This window comes from Polypterus senegalus, chromosome 16, assembly GCF_016835505.1.
Source record: "Polypterus senegalus isolate Bchr_013 chromosome 16, ASM1683550v1, whole genome shotgun sequence".
NCBI lineage: Eukaryota > Metazoa > Chordata > Cladistia > Polypteriformes > Polypteridae > Polypterus > Polypterus senegalus.
The window spans coordinates 970,925-993,627 of NC_053169.1; the positions used below are offsets into that span (position 1 = coordinate 970,925).

Consider the following 22,703-nt stretch of genomic DNA (forward strand, 5'->3'; position numbering starts at 1 on the left):
TGATATTGTTTGCTGTTATCCAGTGTTAATCACCATAAATGCCTATTCTATCAGAAACTTCTCTGTTCTCCATTAAATCATGATATTTTTTTCTCAGCCATCACTGCTAACTACATGGGTTATGTAGCAAAAAAAATATAACATTTTTGGGTGAACTATTCCTTTAAGATCTTGTAACACAGTTGTAAGTGACAATAGTAGTAGTAGTGACAAATGCACCCGTGCAGCCCCTGTTTTAAAGAATTACTGACTGGCCTCATCTCAATTTTTACCTTAATGTCTATTTAGACCCATACTGGCACTAGAATGACACCTATGTGTGGAAAACTCTAGTCACTGCTTATAGCTATTTCAATATGAGGTTTTATTAATGATTCTTGGTGATATGCTGTACATATTTGATATGGATACAAGTCATAAACATTCAAATGAGAAGTTTCAATAGGTTCTATTTTTATTGTAAAATGCTTAGTTTTATACATTACAATTAGTAATAATAAATATTACTTGAATGGCAATAAACAGGTACACTAGACATGAAAAACACACACAAATGCACAAACCCCATACTGCAATAGCTTCAAGAGCTTTGAGACCTTTCTTTCTGCATAAAAATCTTAGCTTTTGCATCTCATTGAATATTTGTGGATAAATACCCCTATAAAACGGATACAGCTTAATAGCATATGTACAGTATGTGCTATGGGACATACAGAGAAATATTAGCTTCCCAGTGGGAACTTTCAAGTGAATGCCCTGTATTGTGGTAGCTCCCACTGAGACAATTTACAGAAAACAATGCAACCTATATTAGTTAGGTTGTTATGAAACATTGACCTCTCTTCTCAATAATAAAATGCTTAAAAATGCCAAAAATTACATTTTAAGTTTGCTTTGTATTTTAATGGTTTTAGTTTGCTTATTTTTCACTTTAAGACCGCTAATCTTTTATTGCCTTTTGTGAAGATCAAGTGGGCACATCAAAAATAACTTTGCATTTCTCTCAAAATGCTGAAAGAACATTTACAAGTTGGGGTATGTAAGATTTCAATAGTGCTGGTACTGTATGTAAGATTTCAATAGTGCTAACTATGAAAATTACCATAGGAGTTAAATGAAGCACAAAAACAGATACTCTCGTCAAAAAAGATAATGATCTGAGCCAGACTGATCTTATCTAGTTGAGAGATTCAGTTCTCAGAATTTTGCTCAATTTGTGGCAGAGACATCACAATAATTTACACCAACATAATGAATTGCAGTCCTTGCCACTTCACTTTCCACATGTTCAGTGAAGTGTTTTATGGAAAATGGTGACCCGTTATTTGTAAACCTCAATTCATTGTCACATTCCATTAACCTTCTACATAACGTACTTAAAACTGAATTAGCAATGTATCAATCCAGCCTTAAAAAAATAAGCAGTATAATGGAGGTACAGAATGTTCCATCACATGCTGGCTTGGACTGACATGATGATCCAAGCAGGTACGATTCCTTCAGCTACTGGCCCACAACAAGCCTTTGGCAGTATGATTACGAAGAGACCTGGAAAAAAAGAAACAAGCCATGAGAAGTGGTACGTATGCAGTAAAACTGAACAAGCTGTTGACAGCAAAACCTGAATGTATGAGCCTATGTGTCCATTTCTTTATAAAGAAACCCCAACTCTGCCTTACTGTATTCCAGGATATCTGCCAATATGCTGTAATGATTAATGCAGGAATACATAGTGCTATGTACTTAAAATAACTGGATAATTTCTGACAGATAATGTCTCAATATTTGCCTACTAATTTCCAAATTGTATTTTCTTCCATGATGAGATTGAAAAGGTAGGTATATAGAGTAAGCATCCAAACAAATGTGTATCAGACCACTTCATATGTGTTTTTCTTGTCCTGGTTTAATGTCATCTGTTAAGTCACTACATGTACACTACTGTATCAAAAATTGGTATACAGTCCTCAATTAAAAAAAAAAAAAAATTCAGACAGTATGGAAAATGCTAATAGAAAAACAAAAAAAGGAGTGATTTATTACTTTGTATTCATTCTGTATTATTGTTGTTGTGCTTTCATTATATTATTAGATTATTACTTGTTTCTGGCTTTGACCTTTGCTTTTTATTTTTTCCTTCTGCACTGGTGGCTCAGTTCTGATTGTTTTCCTGGTTGTGTCAGTTGGTCACTCATTTTAATCACTGTTTTTGGATCATTTTCATCTCTTGGTCGCTGCGCTCGCAATACATAATACATATCCTATTACAACAATACTCATGTGGCACAATAGGAAACCTGACTCTGGGATGAAAAGTTGTGAGGGAGTCATGTAACCGGTCATCCCCTGCATTTAACTGTTGTCCAAACAAACCTCTTTAAAGCCACAAGATCCAGTAACTGCAGGTATTAAGTGTCTTATGCTTTCTGACTCAGTCATGTAGTTCAATGGTGGCTTTAGGTCCACATGGCCTTGGTATTTCTTAGCTTCTTTTATTTTTGCGAATAGCGTGGTGCTGCAGTGCCTCATATTCAGTGTCCTTAGTTTGAATCCCAAACCTGGTAATTGCCAATATGGATTTTGCACATTTTCCCTGTGGATTTTCTCTCCCATATCCCCAAATAACTGCAGGACAAATTAATTACCAATTCCAAACTGGTCCATGTCAGTGGATCATGAAGAGTAGTACCTTGTCTATGGTTGTTTTCTAGTCTTATGCATTATTCTCCATGTATACAGGCTGTAGCCTCTTGCCGACCACAAATTTGATTAATTGGGTTTCAGAGTGACACATATGCTATATAATGACACTTTCTCAACAGCTATGAAAAGGGCATGTTAGATTCTCTTTAGGTTGCAAAAGCAGCAGACCAATTATTTATGCAGTTGTTTTATTCTGCTAAAATTCCATTTTCACTGGAGAAGATTCTGGCAAAACTAGAGGTAAATCAGCACTCTATCCTGATTAGGATGCTAGTCATACACAAAGCAGATTTACTCTGTAACAAATCCCAGCAAAATGCCCACTAGTCTGTTTTAAAATAAGATTTATCTTTCAACTTACCAGGTATGGCTTTGAAAATTCAATTTCAGTCATCTTCAGTTTCTTCTGGTTCTGTCTGTTCATTGTCTGTGTCCTCCTCTGCTATAGTTTCTTTTACTTCCATTGTACTGTTATCCCCAATAATTACAAACTCTGCACGAGAGTCAATTATTTTTATGTCTGTTTGTGGTGGTGGCGGCGGCGGCGGCGGCGGCAGTAGCGGCGGTTTTAATGCCTGACTGCTGTTTCTGTATGCTTGAGGATGAGTGGCTGTGGGAAAGAAAAAAAAAGTAAAATCATTCTTTAACTTGACATTAGATTTCATGTTATACATTTGTGTCATATTGTAAAAAAGGATGGGCACTTCAGTATCTAGATCATCTCTAGTCACTAGGCGTTTCTCTCTCTATTATAAAAAAAAATCTTGGAAGAGAGACTAGGGAGATGAGACGTGATCTTCTCGGATCTCCTCGGAAAACAATTTGGTGTCCCGCGAGAGACACTTTAACATCAGTGAGACATGGCAGTGAGACAACATTTAAAACAAGTTCACAGACATCTAACCTAGCAGTTGTTGGAATGCTTTTGGCAGACACGCTCCATGTGCTCCCAGCTCTTAAAACGACGACAAGCAACAAGCAGAAGACACAGCTCGCAGGCAGCAACAAGCCAGCAGATGATCCGACTGCTACTCCTTAGAATGCGATAAACCAAACACCGCCACTTCCCCCTCCTTCCCCTTCACAACGCGAGCGGCAGAGACGAGAAGTGCCAAAAGAACAGCTGCTGTACAGGCTTTTAAATGATTGACGTACAGGGCAACAAGCAAAATACGCAGCTTGCCAGCAGCAGCAAGCCAGCAGATGATCCGGCTGCTTCTCCTTAGCGTGTGTTCAACCACCATTTCCACCACCCCCCCTCCCTCCCAGCTTCACAATGCGAGCAGCGTTAATATGTCCTGTGAGAAAGAGATTTAACCATGCCCAGGGCTGGAAATAAAGGACAAGTACAGTATTGTTTTTACAAAAGTTTTAAAGTAAAAGTGAAAAGAATGCACATGTAACAATTCTCATGAAAATAACAATCTCTTTAAATTGTATATCTTGTAAACCAAACCCGGGGGTGGGTGAGCGAAGCCCCCTAGTATTATTAAAAAAATTAAACATTTTCGTATGGATGGTTTACCCAAAACATCAAGGACATTTAAAAGCAATACAAAGCTGCCTCATAGACTCTGCATCCAAGGTTTCAAAGCCTCCACACGGTTGCTGTCTGTATTGAATCTGCACATTTCCCCTGTGTATGTTTCAGTTTTCTTCAGTGTATTTCTATTTCTTTCCCACATCCCCAGAGATCTGATGGTAATTTTGGTGATAACAAACTGACACTATGCTTTTGTAAGCAAGTCCCCTTGTGTTCAGTGCTGCCAGAACTGGCTTTGGCAACCCAATAGCAAATATATTTAAAAATATTATGTCAGCATTTGTGTTAAGTGAATCATGTTTGCTGTTGTACTCAGAATTTACACTGGTGCTATTGATACAAGGTTTTTAAAAAGTATTCATCCCCTGGAAGTTTTCACATTTTATTGTTATACGACATTAAAACACACCGGATTTGGCTTTACTGACACTAATCAACGAATAAAATACTCTTTCATATCACAATGAAAACATTGCTGGTGCCACTAATTAGTTTTAGAAGTCATAGGATTAATTAAATAAAAGATGACCTTGTCTGGTATTTTAATTGATTGTGGTCTAAATGCACGTTATCTGGAAGGTCCTATTTGTAATGGTGGCCTAACCTACACAACAAAGACAAAAGATCACAACAAGCAACTCTATGAAAAGTCGATGGAAAATCACAAGTCAGTGGAGGGAGACAAGAAAATATCTAAGATACCTACTATCCAGTTAAATCAAACATTAAAAAATGGAGAGAGTTTGGCACAGCTGTAAATCGGCCTACCGCAGGCCGTCTACAAAAACTGTACAAGATGAGTGAGGTAGGCCACCAACAGAGACCTCTGATATAAGACCTCTGCTATAACTGTGAGTAGGGAGACAACAACCGTGCTCAGGTGCTTCACCTGTGTGTGTGTGTGTGTGTGTGTGTGTGTGTGTGTGTGTGTGTGTGTATATGTATGTATGTAATTTTATTTTTTGGCTGCAAGATTAAATTCCATGTTTGGGGATGCTTATCTGCAGCTGGGATTGGTAGGGTTGTGAGGAGAAAATGAATGCAGAAAAGCACAGAAAATTTCTGATGGAAAACCTGATACAGTCTACAAGAAACTTGTGACTTGGCAGAAGAAAAGCAAGAGAACAACTCAATTAATATAGCTACACAGGATTGGGTTAAAAATGACAATGTGCTAGAGTGGTTAAGTTAGAACCCACAGCTTAAATCCATTTGAGAATTTGAAAAAGGATGTTTACGGAGCTTGAGTTTTGTAAAAACGCATGTGGAAAAATTGCAGTGTCCAGATGTGCAAAGCTAATAGAAAGTGACCTGTACACACACAGAGGCTACTCAAGGCTCTCATGGCTGCCAAAGGTGCATCTACTAAATACTGACTTGTTGAGGATGAATACTTACAGTATGGGGTCAATTTATTTTGTTTTATATTTATAAATAATTTAAGACAACCCTACAGAGATTTATTTTCACTTATACAAGTCTTTTTCTGTTGATCAGTATCAAAAAGGTCAAATTAAATCCACTGTGGTTTAGTGTTATACAACAATAAAATGTGAACAATTTTCAAGGAGGTGAATACTTAATAGGCACAGTAAACATTCCAGGCAGTTGATACAATAACAAAAATTACTTTAAACAATTTTTAAATACTTTTTCAGCTTGTGAAAATTTGTGAATTCAGAAAAAATACTTCCTATATCAACAGTAAGATGTACGTTTTCATAGTCTTTGACTGTACTATTCCAACTTCTACCTTTTTAAAAACGCTGTCACAGCCACACCCTACGACAACAAACACCAACTCGCGTTTTTCAGACTCGCTTAATAGTCTGCTTCTAATCAGAAAGTCTTGCTAAAACACTTAACTCAACAATGGAAGATCATTTAGGCATACAGCTGGGCTCATGTAGGTACAATCAGTAGCATTTCAAACACTAACCGTGGAAGATGGTGCTTACTCTGGCAGCCGAAGCACAAGGTAAAATGCTAGTTTATCACGGAGCATGCTCTAGTAGTAAATGTAGAGCTGCTATTCAGTCGGGCAACACATCTTTGCACTGTAGGACAAAACTGGAATCTACACATAAATCCATGAAACATGGGCAGAATAAGCTCTACACAGATGTCACCCAAGTGGGCAATTAGACTAGTGTCCAAGCAAAATGCCATCTTTCCTAGTATGAAAGCATTGATATAGAATTAAAATATATATTTTATATTAAAATTAATTTAAAGTTACTTTTAAATTGATCAGTTTTATATAATGATTTATTATGAACCTAGCACCATTCAAATTGTAATCCAGGTTTAGTAAACACGCCCCCTCAAGCAGACTTGCCTTCCATGTCATTCTTCACTTTGTCTTTCTCTGCTTTCAGACACCATGTACATAATTATGCACTTTCAAACCTATTGGCTTTTTTTTTTAATGAGTGACAAGATCCATTCTCCTTACTGATTTTATGTAATGCTCTACCAATAAAAACAGCAAATTTAAGCTGCAGCCAATTGGCTTACACTGGAAGCCAATTCCAAATGCCCACATGTACTCCTGATAAAGCACGCAGACCTATTTTCTCAAGCTCTTGCATTACACAAAGCTGCTTAAGGTGGAAAACTTTTTTTTTTTTAAACCAGTCTTTTTGCTGCTTTTAGAGCTAGGAGGACACCTGGTAATGAGTGACAGAGTCTCTACTCTTGAATGTATAAAGAGAAGTAAAAGAATATTTAAACATTATGTTTATTTAATATTACAATACCATATTGTTTTGCTGGAAGGCTTTGGTCCTTAGTATCTTCTGCTTCTTGCTTCATAATTGAAAGAGTACTATCGTTTCCAAAAATGCATCCATTTAGTTGAGAATTATAAATGGTGATTGAATAATTAACAGTATTTCCACCTGTATAATAATAAAAAAATAGGGTTAATAAAACTATATGAAATGCATTTGTTACCATATTTAATTTGTATATTGCTCACTTAGTAATGATAAAAATATTAAAGTTAATAAATAAAAGCAAAATATAAAAACACTATAATTGTTCAAGGATCTAATTAAAACAAAGAGTGCAGAAATTCAGTCCAACCCAATGCACAAGCAACAAGTTTTATGACAAGAGAAAGTACAGTATATAGCGTGAACTGTAATTTAATAAAAAAAAAAAATGCCTGAAACAAACAACTAATATTCAAATTAAGTAAAAAAAAAAACACAAGAAAAAAAGTGATAATCTTTCATAAACTTCTGGCCAAAAGTATGTGAAAACCCTTCCAAATGATTGAGTTCATATGTTCAGTTAACAAGTGCATAAAATCAAGCACATAGCTATGCAAAATGTAATCAACATTTATTTATATAGCACATTTTCATACAAAAAAAATGTAGCTCAAAGTGCTTTACAAAATGAAGAATAGAAAAATAGAAGACACAAAAATAAACATAAGTCAACATTAATTAACATAGAATAAGTAAGGTCCAATGGACAGGGTGGACAGAAAAAACAAAAAAAAAAACTCCAAAGGCTGGAGAAAAAAATGAAATCTGTAGGGATTCCAGACCAAGAGACCACCCAGTCCCCTCTGGGAAATCTACCTAACATAAATCAAACAGTCCTCTTTGTATTTAGGGCTTTCATGGAAGGACTTGATGGTGATGGTCACGTGTTTGTAATGACAAACACTGGGGTGTACTGAAGAGCTACGTGACTTTAAATGTGGCACTATTTGCCCTCTCCCAACTTAAGTGTTATTATTGTGAAGTGGAAGAGCCGAGGAGCTACGACAGCTCAGCCATATAGTGGTAGACCACACAATCTCACAGAGCGGGGCCAGTGAGTTCTGAAACAAGTCAAAATCGTATATCCTCTGTTGCATCACCCACAACAGAGTTCCAAACTGCCTTTGGAAGCAATATCGGAACAAAAACTGTGCGTCTGGAGCATCGTGAATTGGGCTTTCATGGCTGAGCATCTGCACATAAACCGAACATCACACAAACCTAACATCAATACTAGGTATTGGGTGGAGAGGTGTACGGCACACCTCTATTGGCCTCTGGAGCACTGGAAATACGTTCTATAAAATGATGCATTATGCTTCACTATCTGGCAGTCTGATAGACGACTCTGCATTTGGTGGGTGACAGCAGAAAGCTACCTTCTAAACTGTAAAGTTTGTCGGAGGAGATAATTAAGGGAGTTGCACAAGGCCCCTTGGTTCCAGTAAATATTACTGTTAATGTCACAGAATACAATTCCAACTTTGTGGCAACAGTTTGGAGAAGGCCCTTTTCTGTTTTAGCCTGATTGTGCACTTTTGAACAAAGCCAAGTCCATAAAAACATGGTGGAACTTGAGTTTCTGGAAAGGAGCCCGTTCTTATCCAACATCAGTACCTAACCTCACAAATGCTTTTCAGGATTATATTAGATAAACTTTAGTTATCCCACATCAATCCATACAGCAGTAGAAACATAAAAAACAAGAATACAAACTCATTAAGGACTGATACATTCAATCAATAAATGTGGAACCGCTTCAGTCTGAATGGACACAAATTCCCATAGACACATTCCAAAATCTTGTGGAAGGAAAAGTGAAGTCTGTTGTAACTGCAAAGGGGGAGGCCAACTCCATATTAATTAATGCCTTTGGTTTTGGAATAGGGTATCCAATACGCTCATATGGACATTTGTGTTATTTAAGAATTCAGAGTTAACACTGATGGCATCTCAAATACTACTTTATTACTACTTTTTCCAAATAAGTGACAGTTGATAATAAACAAGTGCAAACTTCCATTCCTGGGCATTATTTATTACTTATATAACAAAATGAGGCGAGGTATTAACATTTTATCAAAACTTGGAGAACTGGTCTAACAATGGTTTTTCTGAATGGCTGTCACTTGGAAGGGCATTCATATGAAAAATGTGTTTGTTGATTTGCATATATTTCACTGCGCTCTGTTCATGTGACAACAATAACACTAAAATAAATTATTATATAATTTACTTCTAGGAAGCCAATATCTCTTGTACATGTAGCAACACAGCATTAGATACTTGGGAGGCTTGGTGATAATGGATAGAAGGCAGATACACGTTTAGGTTTTGATGCTGTGGCTAGACTACAGAAATGGCTGTAAGAATCCTGTAATTTTGTTACAAACTTTATTACAGCAGGAGTTTGGAACTAATCCCCCATCATTTTGAAAGCATGGATATTCTATTTGTTATATGGACATAATCTCGTAAAATTGAGATCGGACACCTTACAGCTTTATAATTGGAAAAAACAGTGTAACTTAATGTTTCACTCTCTAAAGCACATTTAAAATCTAATGCATTATCTAGTCAGAAAAGGTATAATCTTAACTTGGCATGCAGAATACTGCAAGGCACAGTTAACATTTTCACTGGTTAAAGATGATACAAGCAAGACCATAGGGAGGATGAAAGCAGTTTTCTGATAAGCCATGAATCTGGGCCTGCACTTTACAGGAGTTGCTTTTTTGGCATGGAATGGCAGCAAATCCATTTTTAGGATTTTTTTTCCTGCCACCTACAATTTTTTTTCCCCTCCTTGTTAAGTGAACAAACCTTAACTGCCCATGTAAAGCAGAGACTGAAGACTTAGCAAGCTTCAGGCCTTTCCACTATGCCTTTTATTACAGTAGATCAGCTGCCTGAGGCAATCCCCATTTTAGCTGCCCCATTTTCCCCCCATTTATTTTTTTATATTTATTTACATGCTTACATTAATAAACTTAATCTGCATACAATATGTGTTGCAACACCAAACTTATAATAAAATACTCCTACGATATATTATGTCCTCAGGACAGAAGGCAAAATAATAAATCATATTTTTGGAAAACATTTTGAGAATTTTTTTTTTTTTTGTAATTTTATTATAATCTTATTAAAAACAATATCAATGTAAACATTATTCACTTCTGCTTGTCTCATATATAATATATACAATATGTATAACTTTTGTGATGGCAAAGTTGAAGGCACATGCACACTTATCTAAATGTCGTCAGTTTGAAAACTCAGTCCTGCTAGCTAGAAAGTGCCTCCTGTTTTTAACTAAACACATGCATTACTAACTTGCAAGGCATTTAACAGATATTGTACCTTTTGACTGACACTTTAATTTTAACATTCCAGAAATTAACAATATGTTTTAAAATGACAGTACAGTAGACCCCCCGCAAAGTCACGGTTCAGAGTTCGCGGACCCAGTCATTCACGTATTTTTCCTTAGAACCTGTCTAATAATTGTTAGCGGGAACCGCAAATATCTTCCACAATTTTTATGGCTTTTATCGTGGCAATACTACAGTGTAGAGAGAACGGGAAGCAACTGTAGTGGAAAACGCGGCTTGGGATGGTGAAAGTAGCCAATAGAATTTGAAATTGCAACTCCCAGCAGTCCCTGCAGTGGCTCTGATTGGTCTTCTGCTGAGGGTGCTGGGGTTGTTGGGGTCAAAGGATGTCAGCGCGGCTTTTAAAAAGGGGGCCGGTGACCAAAAGCAAAAAAGAAAGTTTTTGTAATTTGTGTTAGAAGTTCCTGTCCGTCTGCCTTCTGTTGGGTTACCTGTACTTATTCATTTTGTCCTGGATCGTTTTTTGCGTCTGTATTGTCTGCCGTCTGTCTGTGTACATGAGGACTGTAAGTGGATTCATGGCCACCCTGCAAAGAAAGGAGGGCTCCTGAACTCATCCACCCGTCTTCACCATTTCTGGAACTAGCGTTAGGACTATCTTTACATTCTCTTTCAACATGCGGATCTCTGGACTATCTATTTTCACCATTACATTTCATCCGTTGCCGTTTTTCATGATTTACTGTGTGTGTTTTGTTTCTGCTTTGTTGTATTTAATGTGTAATCGCCATAAGGGGAACAGGGGTGGTATCGTTTTATTTAATTTTTCATTAAATTCTTTATTTGCTGTTTGATTACCAATTTGCTTTGTTTTTGTCTCTGTTTGTGAGTGCGTGTGGGTCGGGCCAAGGCTGGGTGCGTCCCTGGAATCTCCACCATAAAAATAAATAAATCACCGTCTTCTCGAAAGTTGTGATTCTTAGCGGCACCAAACCACTACTGTGTTTATTCATTTCTCCTTGCTGCTGATTGACTGTGATGCATCCCCAGCTGAGTGTTCTTGCATTTTCCGTTTTGTTCCTCTTAACCCTTAAACGGCCACACCCGGCTATACAGCAGTCGTTTCCCAGTGCCATTTGTAAGCGCACATTAGAGGATCAGTCCGTGCCGTACATTCGTTGAGCAGCCAGCTCATGACCACTGCCAGCCCCTTGTGAACAGGGGGGCTGAATGCAACCCTAGAAAATATGGATGCTCCTCAAAAAACGCTAATAAACTACTTTCACATTGCTCCCTTACTTGTGGCTGCTCTGTCACATGATATGATTCTCACGCGATGCTACGCATACTTAAAAGCATGAACAGCATCTGTCCTTTTTGGCCGATTGCTTTGTTTCTCTCTCTCCTCCCCCAGACATCCTCTGCTCCTGTTGAGGGTCCCACTCCTGTTGTGCTCCCCTATGATGTTTATCAATTCTTTAATCGAGAACTAACTACATACTGAGCTTGTTTTACTTCTGAAAGAGACATGTTTGTTTGAAGTGTTTGAATAAAGGTCCTGTCTCTGCAATCTCCTGTGTTTCTGTGCAATTCTGTGACCCAAGTGTGACACCCTGCAGCCTCAGTCCCTGGGATTGAGCCACTGCACTAGACTAGCCTGCCAGCATCAGTGCTTGCCTCTGTGTGCTTGTGTACAGCCAGTTCTAGCGCAGTTTGCTCAGTGATTTATATCCATGGCATCAGTTGCCCTTTGTACATATTGTTCCAGTAGTTTTTAAAAATTTTTCCAGTTCATTAGCAGTGTGTAAAATGATTAGTGTTGCAGTAATTGTGATGTTCTTTGCTTGAAAAAAAGTGTTCCATTAAAATTTCACTTTTTCTTTATGAATTGTGACATTTTACTATTTTACATTTTAGCACTGCGGGTGACATATCAGTACAGTACTGTACAGTATGCAGGTTTACCTTTACATTCATTTTTTAGGTAATATATTAAGCTGAGTTTGAAATTAAAGTGTTTTGGATGCATATTTAGAGTTTAAACTAAAAAAAAATAGGCTTTTTTTTTAACCACATCCAAAATTAGAGGTTTTTCACAATTCATGGGTGCTCTAGGAATGTAACCTCCACAAATTTTGGGGGTGTACTGTATATACACAATACGATATGTTAAAATCAGAAGAACTAACACCAGTATCAGTTACTGACAGGTAGCTTGAAATGTGCATGGGCCATTTAGATACATGGAATCAAACCTTGTGTTGAAATGATGCAAAATGCAGTTGAGATATTTGTAACTTTTAAAATTAAAATATTTCTTACAATTTTTAAGGCAGTATATACATTGAGCGCTTGATATGCATATAACTCTTATGCTTCATACTTTTCCATTTACAGTATTTATTTTTTTAATTATGTGTGAAAATACAGTACCTCCCTGATCAAAGTGCCATGTGAGGTGATCATCCTGCTGCCTCATCCCACTCACTCACATTTGTTAGTCATTTTTTTGGCTGATTATTTCATATTAACTATTTTTTTTAGCCACAGTCTCATCATATTCCATCTTTGCCTTTACTATGAAATGTGTTTATCAGAGGTTAACTAGACTAGTTAAGCTACAATTTTAAGGCACTTTATTTAGTATTGCAATTTTGAAAACATAGCTAATTATAGGACTTATTAACAAATTGAAATCCATTTATTTGGGTGTGGTATGATGATGCAGTGGTCACTGCTGCTACCTAACTTAATTCAGCATCTTGGTTTTGATTTCCATGCCCAATCATTGCCCATATGGCATTTGCACATTCTCACTACATCTAGATGAGTTTTCCACACACATTCATAAAGGCAGGCATGTTAGGTTAATTGGTAAATCCAAACTGAGCTCTATCCAAGTTGGGACGTGTATGAGAGAAGGCCATGTGATGGACTAGCACTTCCTTGGACAGGAATTGACTCTGGCCTCATGTGGGTTTGAAAATGCTGTTTTAATTTTGCTTCCATTTACGTTTTCTGTTAACATAAAGGAATAAATGACCATCAAGAAGTGCATACTGGCGGTATAGTGGCTAGCACTGATGCCCTCAATTCTAAACCTAATTCTTGACAATGTGAAGTTTGTATGTTCCTTCTGTACAAGAACATGTTTTCTCCATAATGTGGTTACCTTCTTTATCCTGAAGATGCCCCTTCAATTACAGGTAAAGAAATTGGCTCAGTTGTGGGTGCTACGTTTCTGTCGACAGCTAGATCCTGCCTTCTAACCAACGATGCCTAGATCAGGTTAAGCCTGTACTGTACGATATGGGTTCAGAAAAATGGCATTATCTAGGCACAAATTGAATTGTCTTCCCATTAATGGTGAATGATGTTGCCAAAATATGTACAATTAAAAATATTCTGGATTAAAATGATATATAGTAAATAATACATTATATGTATAAGATTCTTTTAAATAAGATACAATGCTAGAGAATGCCCAAAGAAAAAACCTCCACGATCTGGTCAGCAAATAAATAAAAATTACATATGAGTAAATAAAAAAAAAAAACTATGTAAATATTTGCATCTTTATCTTTGCTAGTATTTACTCTTACATATTTTGTATATAGCTTGCATGTCCACTTGTGAAGCATGCATATATTTTAATAGTAACACTTGATTGCTAATTTCTTCGTCTTCTGCTGCATTTTGACTACTCTTATGTTTTGGCTGGCTCTTTGACAATTAGCTTGCTTAACAGTTAGACAATACACTATCATTTGTCCTTCACTTGTGCTCTGTAAGAAGCCAGTTAGGTATCCAAGAAAGTATATACTGTACACACTGCTGAACTGACAAGAAATTCACTCACCTCATCCTGTCTGTATGTGCATGTGGACATGAATTCTTATGGAACCTGATCTGACTTTTTGCAGTGGTGGATGTAAATTTAGTGCTCCAGTGTGTTTGATGAACTGAAATAAATCCAGCTTTCAGATGTATTTTTTTAGCTGCTTTGTAAATCTTAGATATTGTTTTGAAGATACACTTACTGTTTTGTACAGTGTGCACCTGCATGGCAGTCAATAAGAATACAGAGAAGAAGCTACTGTATACCAAGAATAGTGAAAAGCTGCATGTTGCTGAAGGCAGCTACAAATATGTCACAAATGCTGAAAAAGGCTGGGAAATTCACTATATTACTCCCATTAAACAGTAACAATAACAAAAGAAAGATTAGTCATAAGGCATTTTTTTTTTTTTTTGGTCAAGACTAGAGGAAATTAGCTGCCATTGCTGTATGTTGCAAACATTTAGTGTTCGGTAAGTCATAAGTCAGGCACAAAAGTAACAGGACACTTAAAGACTCATATGCTTATTTAGGTATAATTGTTTAACACCTCACTCATTCAGAACAAGTTGCCCAGTGGCATTTAAGCAGTGTCATTTATATTAATGTAAATTAAATAATGGTAGGGTTATAATTGGCAAGTTTACATTTGGTGCTCCATAAAGGGTTATATTGTTTGGTAATGATTAACTGAATGTACTGCCAACTAAAGAATGTCATATACTGTAAGAGGCCTTAATGGCAAATACCTGGGAACAGCAGTTCTAATGAAATAGTTTAGATTCATCATGTGAACCAAAGTAAATTTACACAACAAAGTGACTGCTATAAACAAATCAATAGTGCAGTAAAACTAGTATAACATTACTAAATTTCCACCATGAAGTACTGATGCAACAAGCTATCTCAACTGCAAATGAAAGAATGCTTTTACTTCTGCAATACTTTTAAACCAGTATTATTCAAATATAAACTAAAGTGTTATGCAGTGATTAATAGACACAGCAGATAAACTGCATACAGGATGCTATATCAGAGAGAAAGGTAAGAAAACTGTCATACCAGCCGAGTTCTGAATAAATTTAAAACTACTGAAACCTCAATGTAGTTTTATGTACTGTATAAAATATTTTCTACATCCTTGACATTAAGTACCTCAACAGTTTTAGACAGCAGAAGCCAAAATTGAATTGTGTTTGTTTTATTATTAGGAATAATAATGTATTTTACGCTACTGAAATTAGTTCATTTCATTTTTACCAAATGAAAAAATAAGAATTTCAACAATAACTCTGTTATATCCTCCATTATTTTATTATTATTAGTGAAAAACCTAAGTGATCATGAAATGAACAATAGACACCCAGATTGTCATTTTGAAATGTGAAAACATGCTTACCAGTCACTGGTGCTGGTACAAAATCGTCTTCCTTTTTGAAATTAAAAGGTTGAACTAGAAGGGGAAAAAAAAAACAATTTAATTTATATGTATCATCTTCACAATATGTTCAGTGTCAGCCCTTTATATGAAATATGCAATTACAAATATAAATAGCCAATGCATATGTAATATATACAGTACATATTTGAGCATTGTTTAAAATTAAACCGACAATTGAATAGTGTGCCAGTTCTAAGTTGTGTGGGTTTTGGCACATTTGCAGTCATAATATATTAAAGATTACTTCCTTCTGTGAAGTGAATTACACAATAAAAGGCCCTAATATTGATCCTGTGCTTTTTTTTTTTTTTCCCTTTTATATATAAACTTTATTGCTGTTCCACAATGGGCGGTTATGGTGGTACAAATATTTTGTTACCGCTTTATGGCTTTGTCAGAAAAGGTAGAGGGTAGAAAATCAAATATATCCTTACACCATGCTTGTCTTTTTACATAAATGAAAAAGTACTTTTTGATATTAGCAGATATCAGAATGATCTTGTAGCCAATTTCGCTAGATCACTAACGTGGGAGGCCCTGGCCTGTCTTGTGGTCCTGCAACATGACTTGATATTTTGCAACATGGCATGCAATTTTAGTGTTATGGGAGGCAGTGGGAAGTGAAGGTATATGATGGAGGGGGGACAACAAGCATCACTGGGTTTTTAGGGTATACCTTGCTGATTTAGATAATGTGTGTCATCACAGCAGCCTATCAAGATACAGAAGAGAGTACTGAGAAATTAGTGCCACACAGCTCTTTACAAAATCCTCCACAAAAAAAACACAACTTCGTTCAAATAAAAATAACACAGACACCTCTTGTCAACTTCAAGTGGGCTTTAATGTGTCGTCTGGCCACTCTGCCATAAAACCTAGATCAGTGGAGTGTTGCAGTGGTGGTGGTCCTTCTGGACGCTTCTTCCATCTCCATACAGGTTCTCTGGAGCTCAGCCAGAGTGACCACCTGGTTCTTTGTCACCTCTCTTATCAAGACCATTCTCCCACAAGTACTTATTTTGACTGAGTGGTCAGCTCTAGGAAAAACCTGGAAGGTTGTGGTTGTTCCAAACTTTTCCATTAAAGAATTACGAAGGCCACTGCAGGAATTTTTTGTAGCCTTCCTCAGACCTGCATCTCAACATAGTTCTGTCTCTATGCTCTGCAGGCAATTCCTTCAACCTCATGGCTTGGTATTTGCCCAACTGTAGGACCTTCTTTATACATTTTTGTGTTATTCTTAATCCTGCTCTATCAACTGAATTGACTGAAGCAAGGTGTAGAAACATCTCAATGATGACCACTAGAATGGGATTACCCTGAGCCAAAGCAAAGTGTCTGAATACTTGTTTAAATATTTTTAATACATTTGCAAAAAATTACTAAATTCCTGCTTTCACTTTGTCATTCTGGGGTACTGAGTATTGCTGGATGTGGATGAAAAATGAATACTTTTTTTTTAGTATAGGCTGCAGCATAATGTGAAAAAAGTGAAGTGGGGGCATGGTATATATGTGAATGACTAATAATTTCAGAGTTGAACTGTGTGGTGCATACTGAACTAAATTGTATATTAGAAATGGCTGAATTCCATTCCTTTTCTGGAATTTTAATAAGATGCATTTTCTCATTGTTTTCTATCATTATTTTTTTTTTTATACTGTATATTGGAGGAGCTGTCTGAATCTTCATCCAAACTAGCCAGCATTACCTCAGGAAAGGATATGGGTGAAAGACTAGAGAATTTGGATGGGTTGCTTTTAATGAAATTTGTAATTTGTCAGTTAAAGAAAAAAAGGGTGGAAGAGCAGACTTGGAACATAATAATAAAGATGTAAATGCATTATTAATGTAGATCTCCAAATGTCATACTTCCAAGTCACTTCTACAAACTGAGTACAGTAAAGAAGCTGGTTAAATAACATTTATTTATATAGCACATTTTTTATATATGAAAGAAGCTTATAGTGCTTAAAGAAGGTTAATAATGGCTGAAAAAGGCGATTATTCTGTATAAATTAAGAGGTAAAAGTTTCTCAACCACAAAATGTGCCCTACATTTTTTCAATATATTTAATAAATAGCGAACCACAGATTTTCTGGTTATTTTTCTGATAATGTTGAGTGCAGCAGAAAGTAAAGCATGCAAAGAAAATGTACAACAAGATTTCCTTTCCATGGCTAACCAAGCACTTGTACTTTTGTGGATATCTACTAATTTTCAGCTTATTGTTTATTTCCCAATGGGATTAATAAAGTATCTAACTATCTAAATATTTGCAGAACAGTGACATAACTGAAAGTGATGTAGAGCCATGACTTTTCATTTTGTTTACTTTGAGTTGTTTAATTTTTTGGTGCATTTTGGCCACCATCCTGTATTTTAACGATCTACATTAAACACCTGTCATTAGAACAGTGTATTGCATTTCTAGGGGCGTGTCCTCAGAGGTCGTGACCCATGGGAAATCGATCCATTGGGTTAAAAAGTCAGCTGAAAGTCACTTCATCTAAATTGTAGATTCAAAACCCTTCTCTACGTCATTTGCTTAAAACTTTTCTTTTTTGATTTTTTTCTTTTTGGGGTTCTGGCATTTTTGCCAATGTTTTTGACAATTATGGTCTATGATCTGCCAGTTTTGACCTTTTTCTGTACCATATCTATATCTCCTGATGGTCACAAAAATGACTTAGCTGCTGACATAACAAAGACATTAAGAGTTTTGGACGAATGTTCATATTCACTATAAATATTCTGGCAACTAAAGTAAAAGATGAGAAATGTTCTTGTTTGTTTAATTTCTTTAGACACAAAATTTGCTGTTCTAGTTTCGTTTTAGCACGGTTTCCCTTTTATTCACTTTGTTCTTATTTGCCCATCCTTATTTCACTGGATCCTTAATGCCCAGCTTTGAAGCAAAACCTTGTTTTGAGTCATAACCGGTACAAGACTGGAAACACTTGTCAATCACATGCCGTACTCCCTTAGCAATCTGTAATTGCCAAATTATAGATAAACTTTGGGCCTGTGGAAGTACCCAAATGAAACCTGTGCACATACTGGGAGATTGCTTAAACTCCACCCAGACAATTGACTGGGAATGTGTTTCAAACCTAAGACCACCACAAACCACTGCACCATCATGTCACTGTCATTCCTGAGTAGTAACTTGTAATTTTAAACATATAACATTTCTTTTGCCTTATATCCACCTTAATATAAAGAAGTGGCCGTCATAATAAAATGATCAAACAAGATAAAGCAGACTCAAATCTATTTTGTTTTCAGCGGAAAATAACCCTGTGGTTTATGATACAAATACTCTAGCTGTGTTTTCTTCAAATTAAAAAAACAAACAAACAAATATAACACCTTGTTTTCCTGTAAGCTGTGCATTTAGGGATGGATCACAATCTTGTAGGGCTTTATAGAAGATCATACATGCTTTTTGTCCTTTTCGGGTGATAGCAGTCAAGAGTTCCGATGTCTTCTGGAAGGTCACTGTTTTAGACTGGATTATATCAAATTCATAGCGGGTGATGACATGGGCACTAAGAAGATGACTTAAAATTTTCTCTACCAGTGGCCATGGCATTGACGTACATAGCTCATAGCTCTGACTCTGTAAACTTTTAACTGCAGTAAAAGAAGAAATAAGCAGAATTATTGTGGTAAACATTTTTATTTACAAAAGTAAAGTGCTGACATAAATAAAAGTCTGCTTATAGTGAAGATTAACTAATAATAATAAGTAAAAGCAAGGGTTAACATAAACAATCATAATGATGTATATTCATAATCACAATGATGGTGGGATTACAATATATAGTACTTAATTAAGTAAATCAATCAAAAGAGTATATGGCACATATATACACTAAAAAGTTGTATGAATAAAGAGAGAGAAAAAATGTTCTTCATTAATACAAAAGATACAAGTGAAAACATTTATGGAAAATGTATGTATAAAAAAATACAAATGTCCTTTACAGAGTAATCTTATCATGTTTTGTGAGATGGGAATGTCCCTTGACTTTGTGGCCCAAGTTGAACTTTTTCCAAGTATCTTTTCGGGGTTTCCTGTATTTTTGCACTATTGCATTTTTTTATAACTATTTTTACTATGTTCACATGTTTATTTTATCAGATTACAACTGTTGTATTCAATGTATGCACATTTCCTTGTATAAACTGTTTTATGTTTTGTAATGTAGTTATTTACTTTAATATAGGACTTTCATTTTATACGTTATTGTTGTTTATATGTATACATTTCTATTCAACATTAATTAATTAGTTATAGAACTCAAGTAAAACCGTCACTTCTGTAATTTAGTTCATTGATCATAGAACTCAAGTTCTATCATCACTTTTCTCTTAACTCCTCTATGGTGTCACTGAGTTGCTTTTCAGCTCATGAATTGTGGACACTGTTCCCAGCATAACCTCTTTTTGTGGATTTTTGCATGTCCTTCCTGTAATCGCCAGGATGTTCCTTACATGCTCCGGTTTCCCAACATATGCCAAAGGTCTACATGTTAGACTGATTTGGTATCTCTAAATTGTCAAGATATAAGCACATTTGAGGCTGGCATCTTATCCAGGGCTGTTTCTCTGGCTCCCCATAAGCCTGTAATGGACTGAACAAGGCAAGAAAATGGATGGGCACTTTGGGTAACTGACAAAAAATGTGCTAATGGGCTATTTTCCAAGGAGTACATCAAAATACAAAAGGGGCAGATTGGGTAGTGCAGTCGACTAACAGCACCAGGGAAAATGTTTAAATCCCAGGCCTTTCTCCGCTACATGTAAAGAGCTTGTGTTTTCTCCCTGTTCTGACTTGGGCTTTCTCTGGATCTGAAGTTTCATATGACCTCCCAAACAAGGGTCTGTTTGGTTATCTGGCATTTGTACCCTAGCTTGAAGTGAACGTGCCTGTTGTATCCCCTTCTCAATTTTAAATACAAATCAATCAAGTAATTTGGCAGCATAAATGCATAAGATAATTGTGAGGCAACACCACTTAACCTGTGTTAAATTACTTTGGGAATTTTCAGAGTTACCACTTATGTCTCGCCTTTCTACACCATTCCAGTGAATTTCCAGTCAGAGATTTTGGAATAATACAAGATTATTTTTCATTTGCTGTTTGGTATGTACATAAGTGATAAAAAATAAGATTTTTTTGTCAAAACATCTGCTTAATGTATTGTTTGTATTGCATTGGTCCCAGTACAATTAGACTAGCTGTTCTTGAGTTCAGTTCAAGAAGCCCTTCATCCCCATAACTACAGATTTTCATCCCAGTCATTTCTGATCATGCTCCACTCATATCAACCAAGCAGGACTCGCATTTTTCTTTTTCTTTCAAACTCTTTTTACGTATGTCTGATTTGATAGGTTTATAATCGTGAGGATCAAAGTGAGCAGGGAAGTGTGTGCTGAATAGTGGACTGCTGTGGACCCTTCTTAATATTAGGCTTTTTTCAGCAGCATATGCTAAGGTTCCTTTGTGAGATGGGCCTCAGGGTGCGCATTGAAGTTACCCTAAAAGTAGATGTGGCTATGCATGTTATAATCTTCTCTATTCAACTTCACAATCTTAGACTACATGTTTATTGGAATATATTATTACTTAAATGCTTATTGTAAGAAATGTCTTTTAAAATCAAGAAATGTAATAAATTTATTATCAAACAAATATACTGTTTAGCCCTGCTTCGTATTAGACCTACTAGTGTCTGAACGTTCCTTAATGTCGTTGGTCACAAAATACTTTGCCCAAATTAATGTTTCTGCGGGTGGCACTCTGAATCTGCAAGGAAGTGGTTCAAAATAAGACACCATATGAGAAGGTTGCATAGTCCCTCACCCCGTTTTCCGTCGTATTTCGAGTTTTTTTCGATATCCAAAGGTGTGCGGCGCCCCCTCGCTGTCATAATGACCAACGGAGTATGGATAGGCTCCGGTTCTCTACAACTCTATAGTTCACTCATAAAACAGACGGACGCACAATTCTATCTAAACAAATCCACACTCGTACACTCAAAAGGAACCATCGTGTACTGCTATTGTCAAAACCGGACGTCATGGTCTGTGCACACAACGTGTTTCTATCGTGTGTCGCTTCCTATTTCTCAGTAATTTAGTATCGTAGGCGTATGTTCAGTTCGATATATAATTACAGGCCAAACACAATATACATACAAAATCGTGCATAGCTAAATAAAAAAAATGAAAAAGTCGCGGGAAGTGAACTGGTGACCGCTCACTCAAGCCCTTTAAGAAACACGCGTGTTGTAGTGTTCGATATGCGGTTACTTTTAAATGGGAAGTTAAAACAAAACATGGGTCTAAATGCCACTTCGTATTTCTATACTGACAACGTTCTCCCACGAGTTTTATTTTCCAATAACTAATTTTTATAACTCGAGAAAAATACAGTAAACACTCGCGACAAATCTCACACTCGCTCAGAAATATAAAACAAGGAGTCGAACGGTGACCTACCGTAACAAGGCATGTTTTTAGCGAGTCTCTAAGAACGCTTAACCAGCTGTGATCTCTTCCAAAGTGTTGGTCAGCCTCGCGCTACTGTCGTGTTAAATTGTTAGAAATTCCAGGCATGAAAAGAAATCCCCTGCCAACTCGGCATCACGTGATCGGCAAATTTCCAACAGCAACCCATGGTAAACACGATGACGTCACCTAACCGAAACGGGAAATGAACAGAAAGTGAAAGTAATAGTTTAGACTGCAGTTAATTCATCCATCCATTATCCAACCCGCTATATCCACACTTCACGGTCACGGGGGTCTGCTGGAGCCAATCCCAGCCAATACAGGGCGCAAGGCAGGAAACAAACCCCGGGCAGGGCGCCAGCCCACCGCTGGGCGCGTGCACACACACCCACACCAATTCTCCTAGTAAATTTATATAAGCGAATAAGAAACGAATCGGGCATCTACCGTTTTTATCCGCCTAAAACATAAAAATAACTGTTAATTGAGAATAATCATAAGGCAGAGTTGCCGATGCACTCGTATATCGGATTTATTTTGAGG

General features: G+C 36.6%; 1 protein-coding gene and 1 long non-coding RNA gene across 2 annotated transcripts in view; one reads left to right on the plus strand and one right to left on the minus strand.

Moving 5' to 3' along the window:
• LOC120516662 overlaps positions 1-22,703 on the plus strand; it is a 74,552-nt gene that overhangs the window by 20,655 nt on the left and 31,194 nt on the right. The gene's annotated exons all lie outside the window — the stretch shown is intronic.
• Positions 433-22,431, minus strand: si:dkey-29h14.10. Its single transcript, XM_039738506.1, has 6 exons — positions 22,149-22,431; positions 19,011-19,274; positions 15,596-15,649; positions 7,006-7,146; positions 3,065-3,313; positions 433-1,548 (listed from the first exon to the last, which is right to left on the minus strand). Exons 1-5 carry the CDS (start codon positions 22,159-22,161, stop codon positions 3,090-3,092), a joined length of 696 nt encoding a protein of 231 aa, XP_039594440.1. The 5' UTR covers positions 22,162-22,431; the 3' UTR covers positions 433-1,548; positions 3,065-3,089.

Excerpts from the sequence above, each read along its gene's own strand:
- si:dkey-29h14.10 (XM_039738506.1), bottom strand. Across the intron at positions 15,650-19,010 it reads ACAGCTTACAGGAAAACAAG|TTCAACCTTTTAATTTCAAA; the intron begins GTGTTATATTTG and ends TTCCCCTTCTAG. Across the intron at positions 3,314-7,005 it reads CCTTCCAGCAAAACAATATG|CCACTCATCCTCAAGCATAC; the intron begins GTATTGTAATAT and ends TCTTTCCCACAG.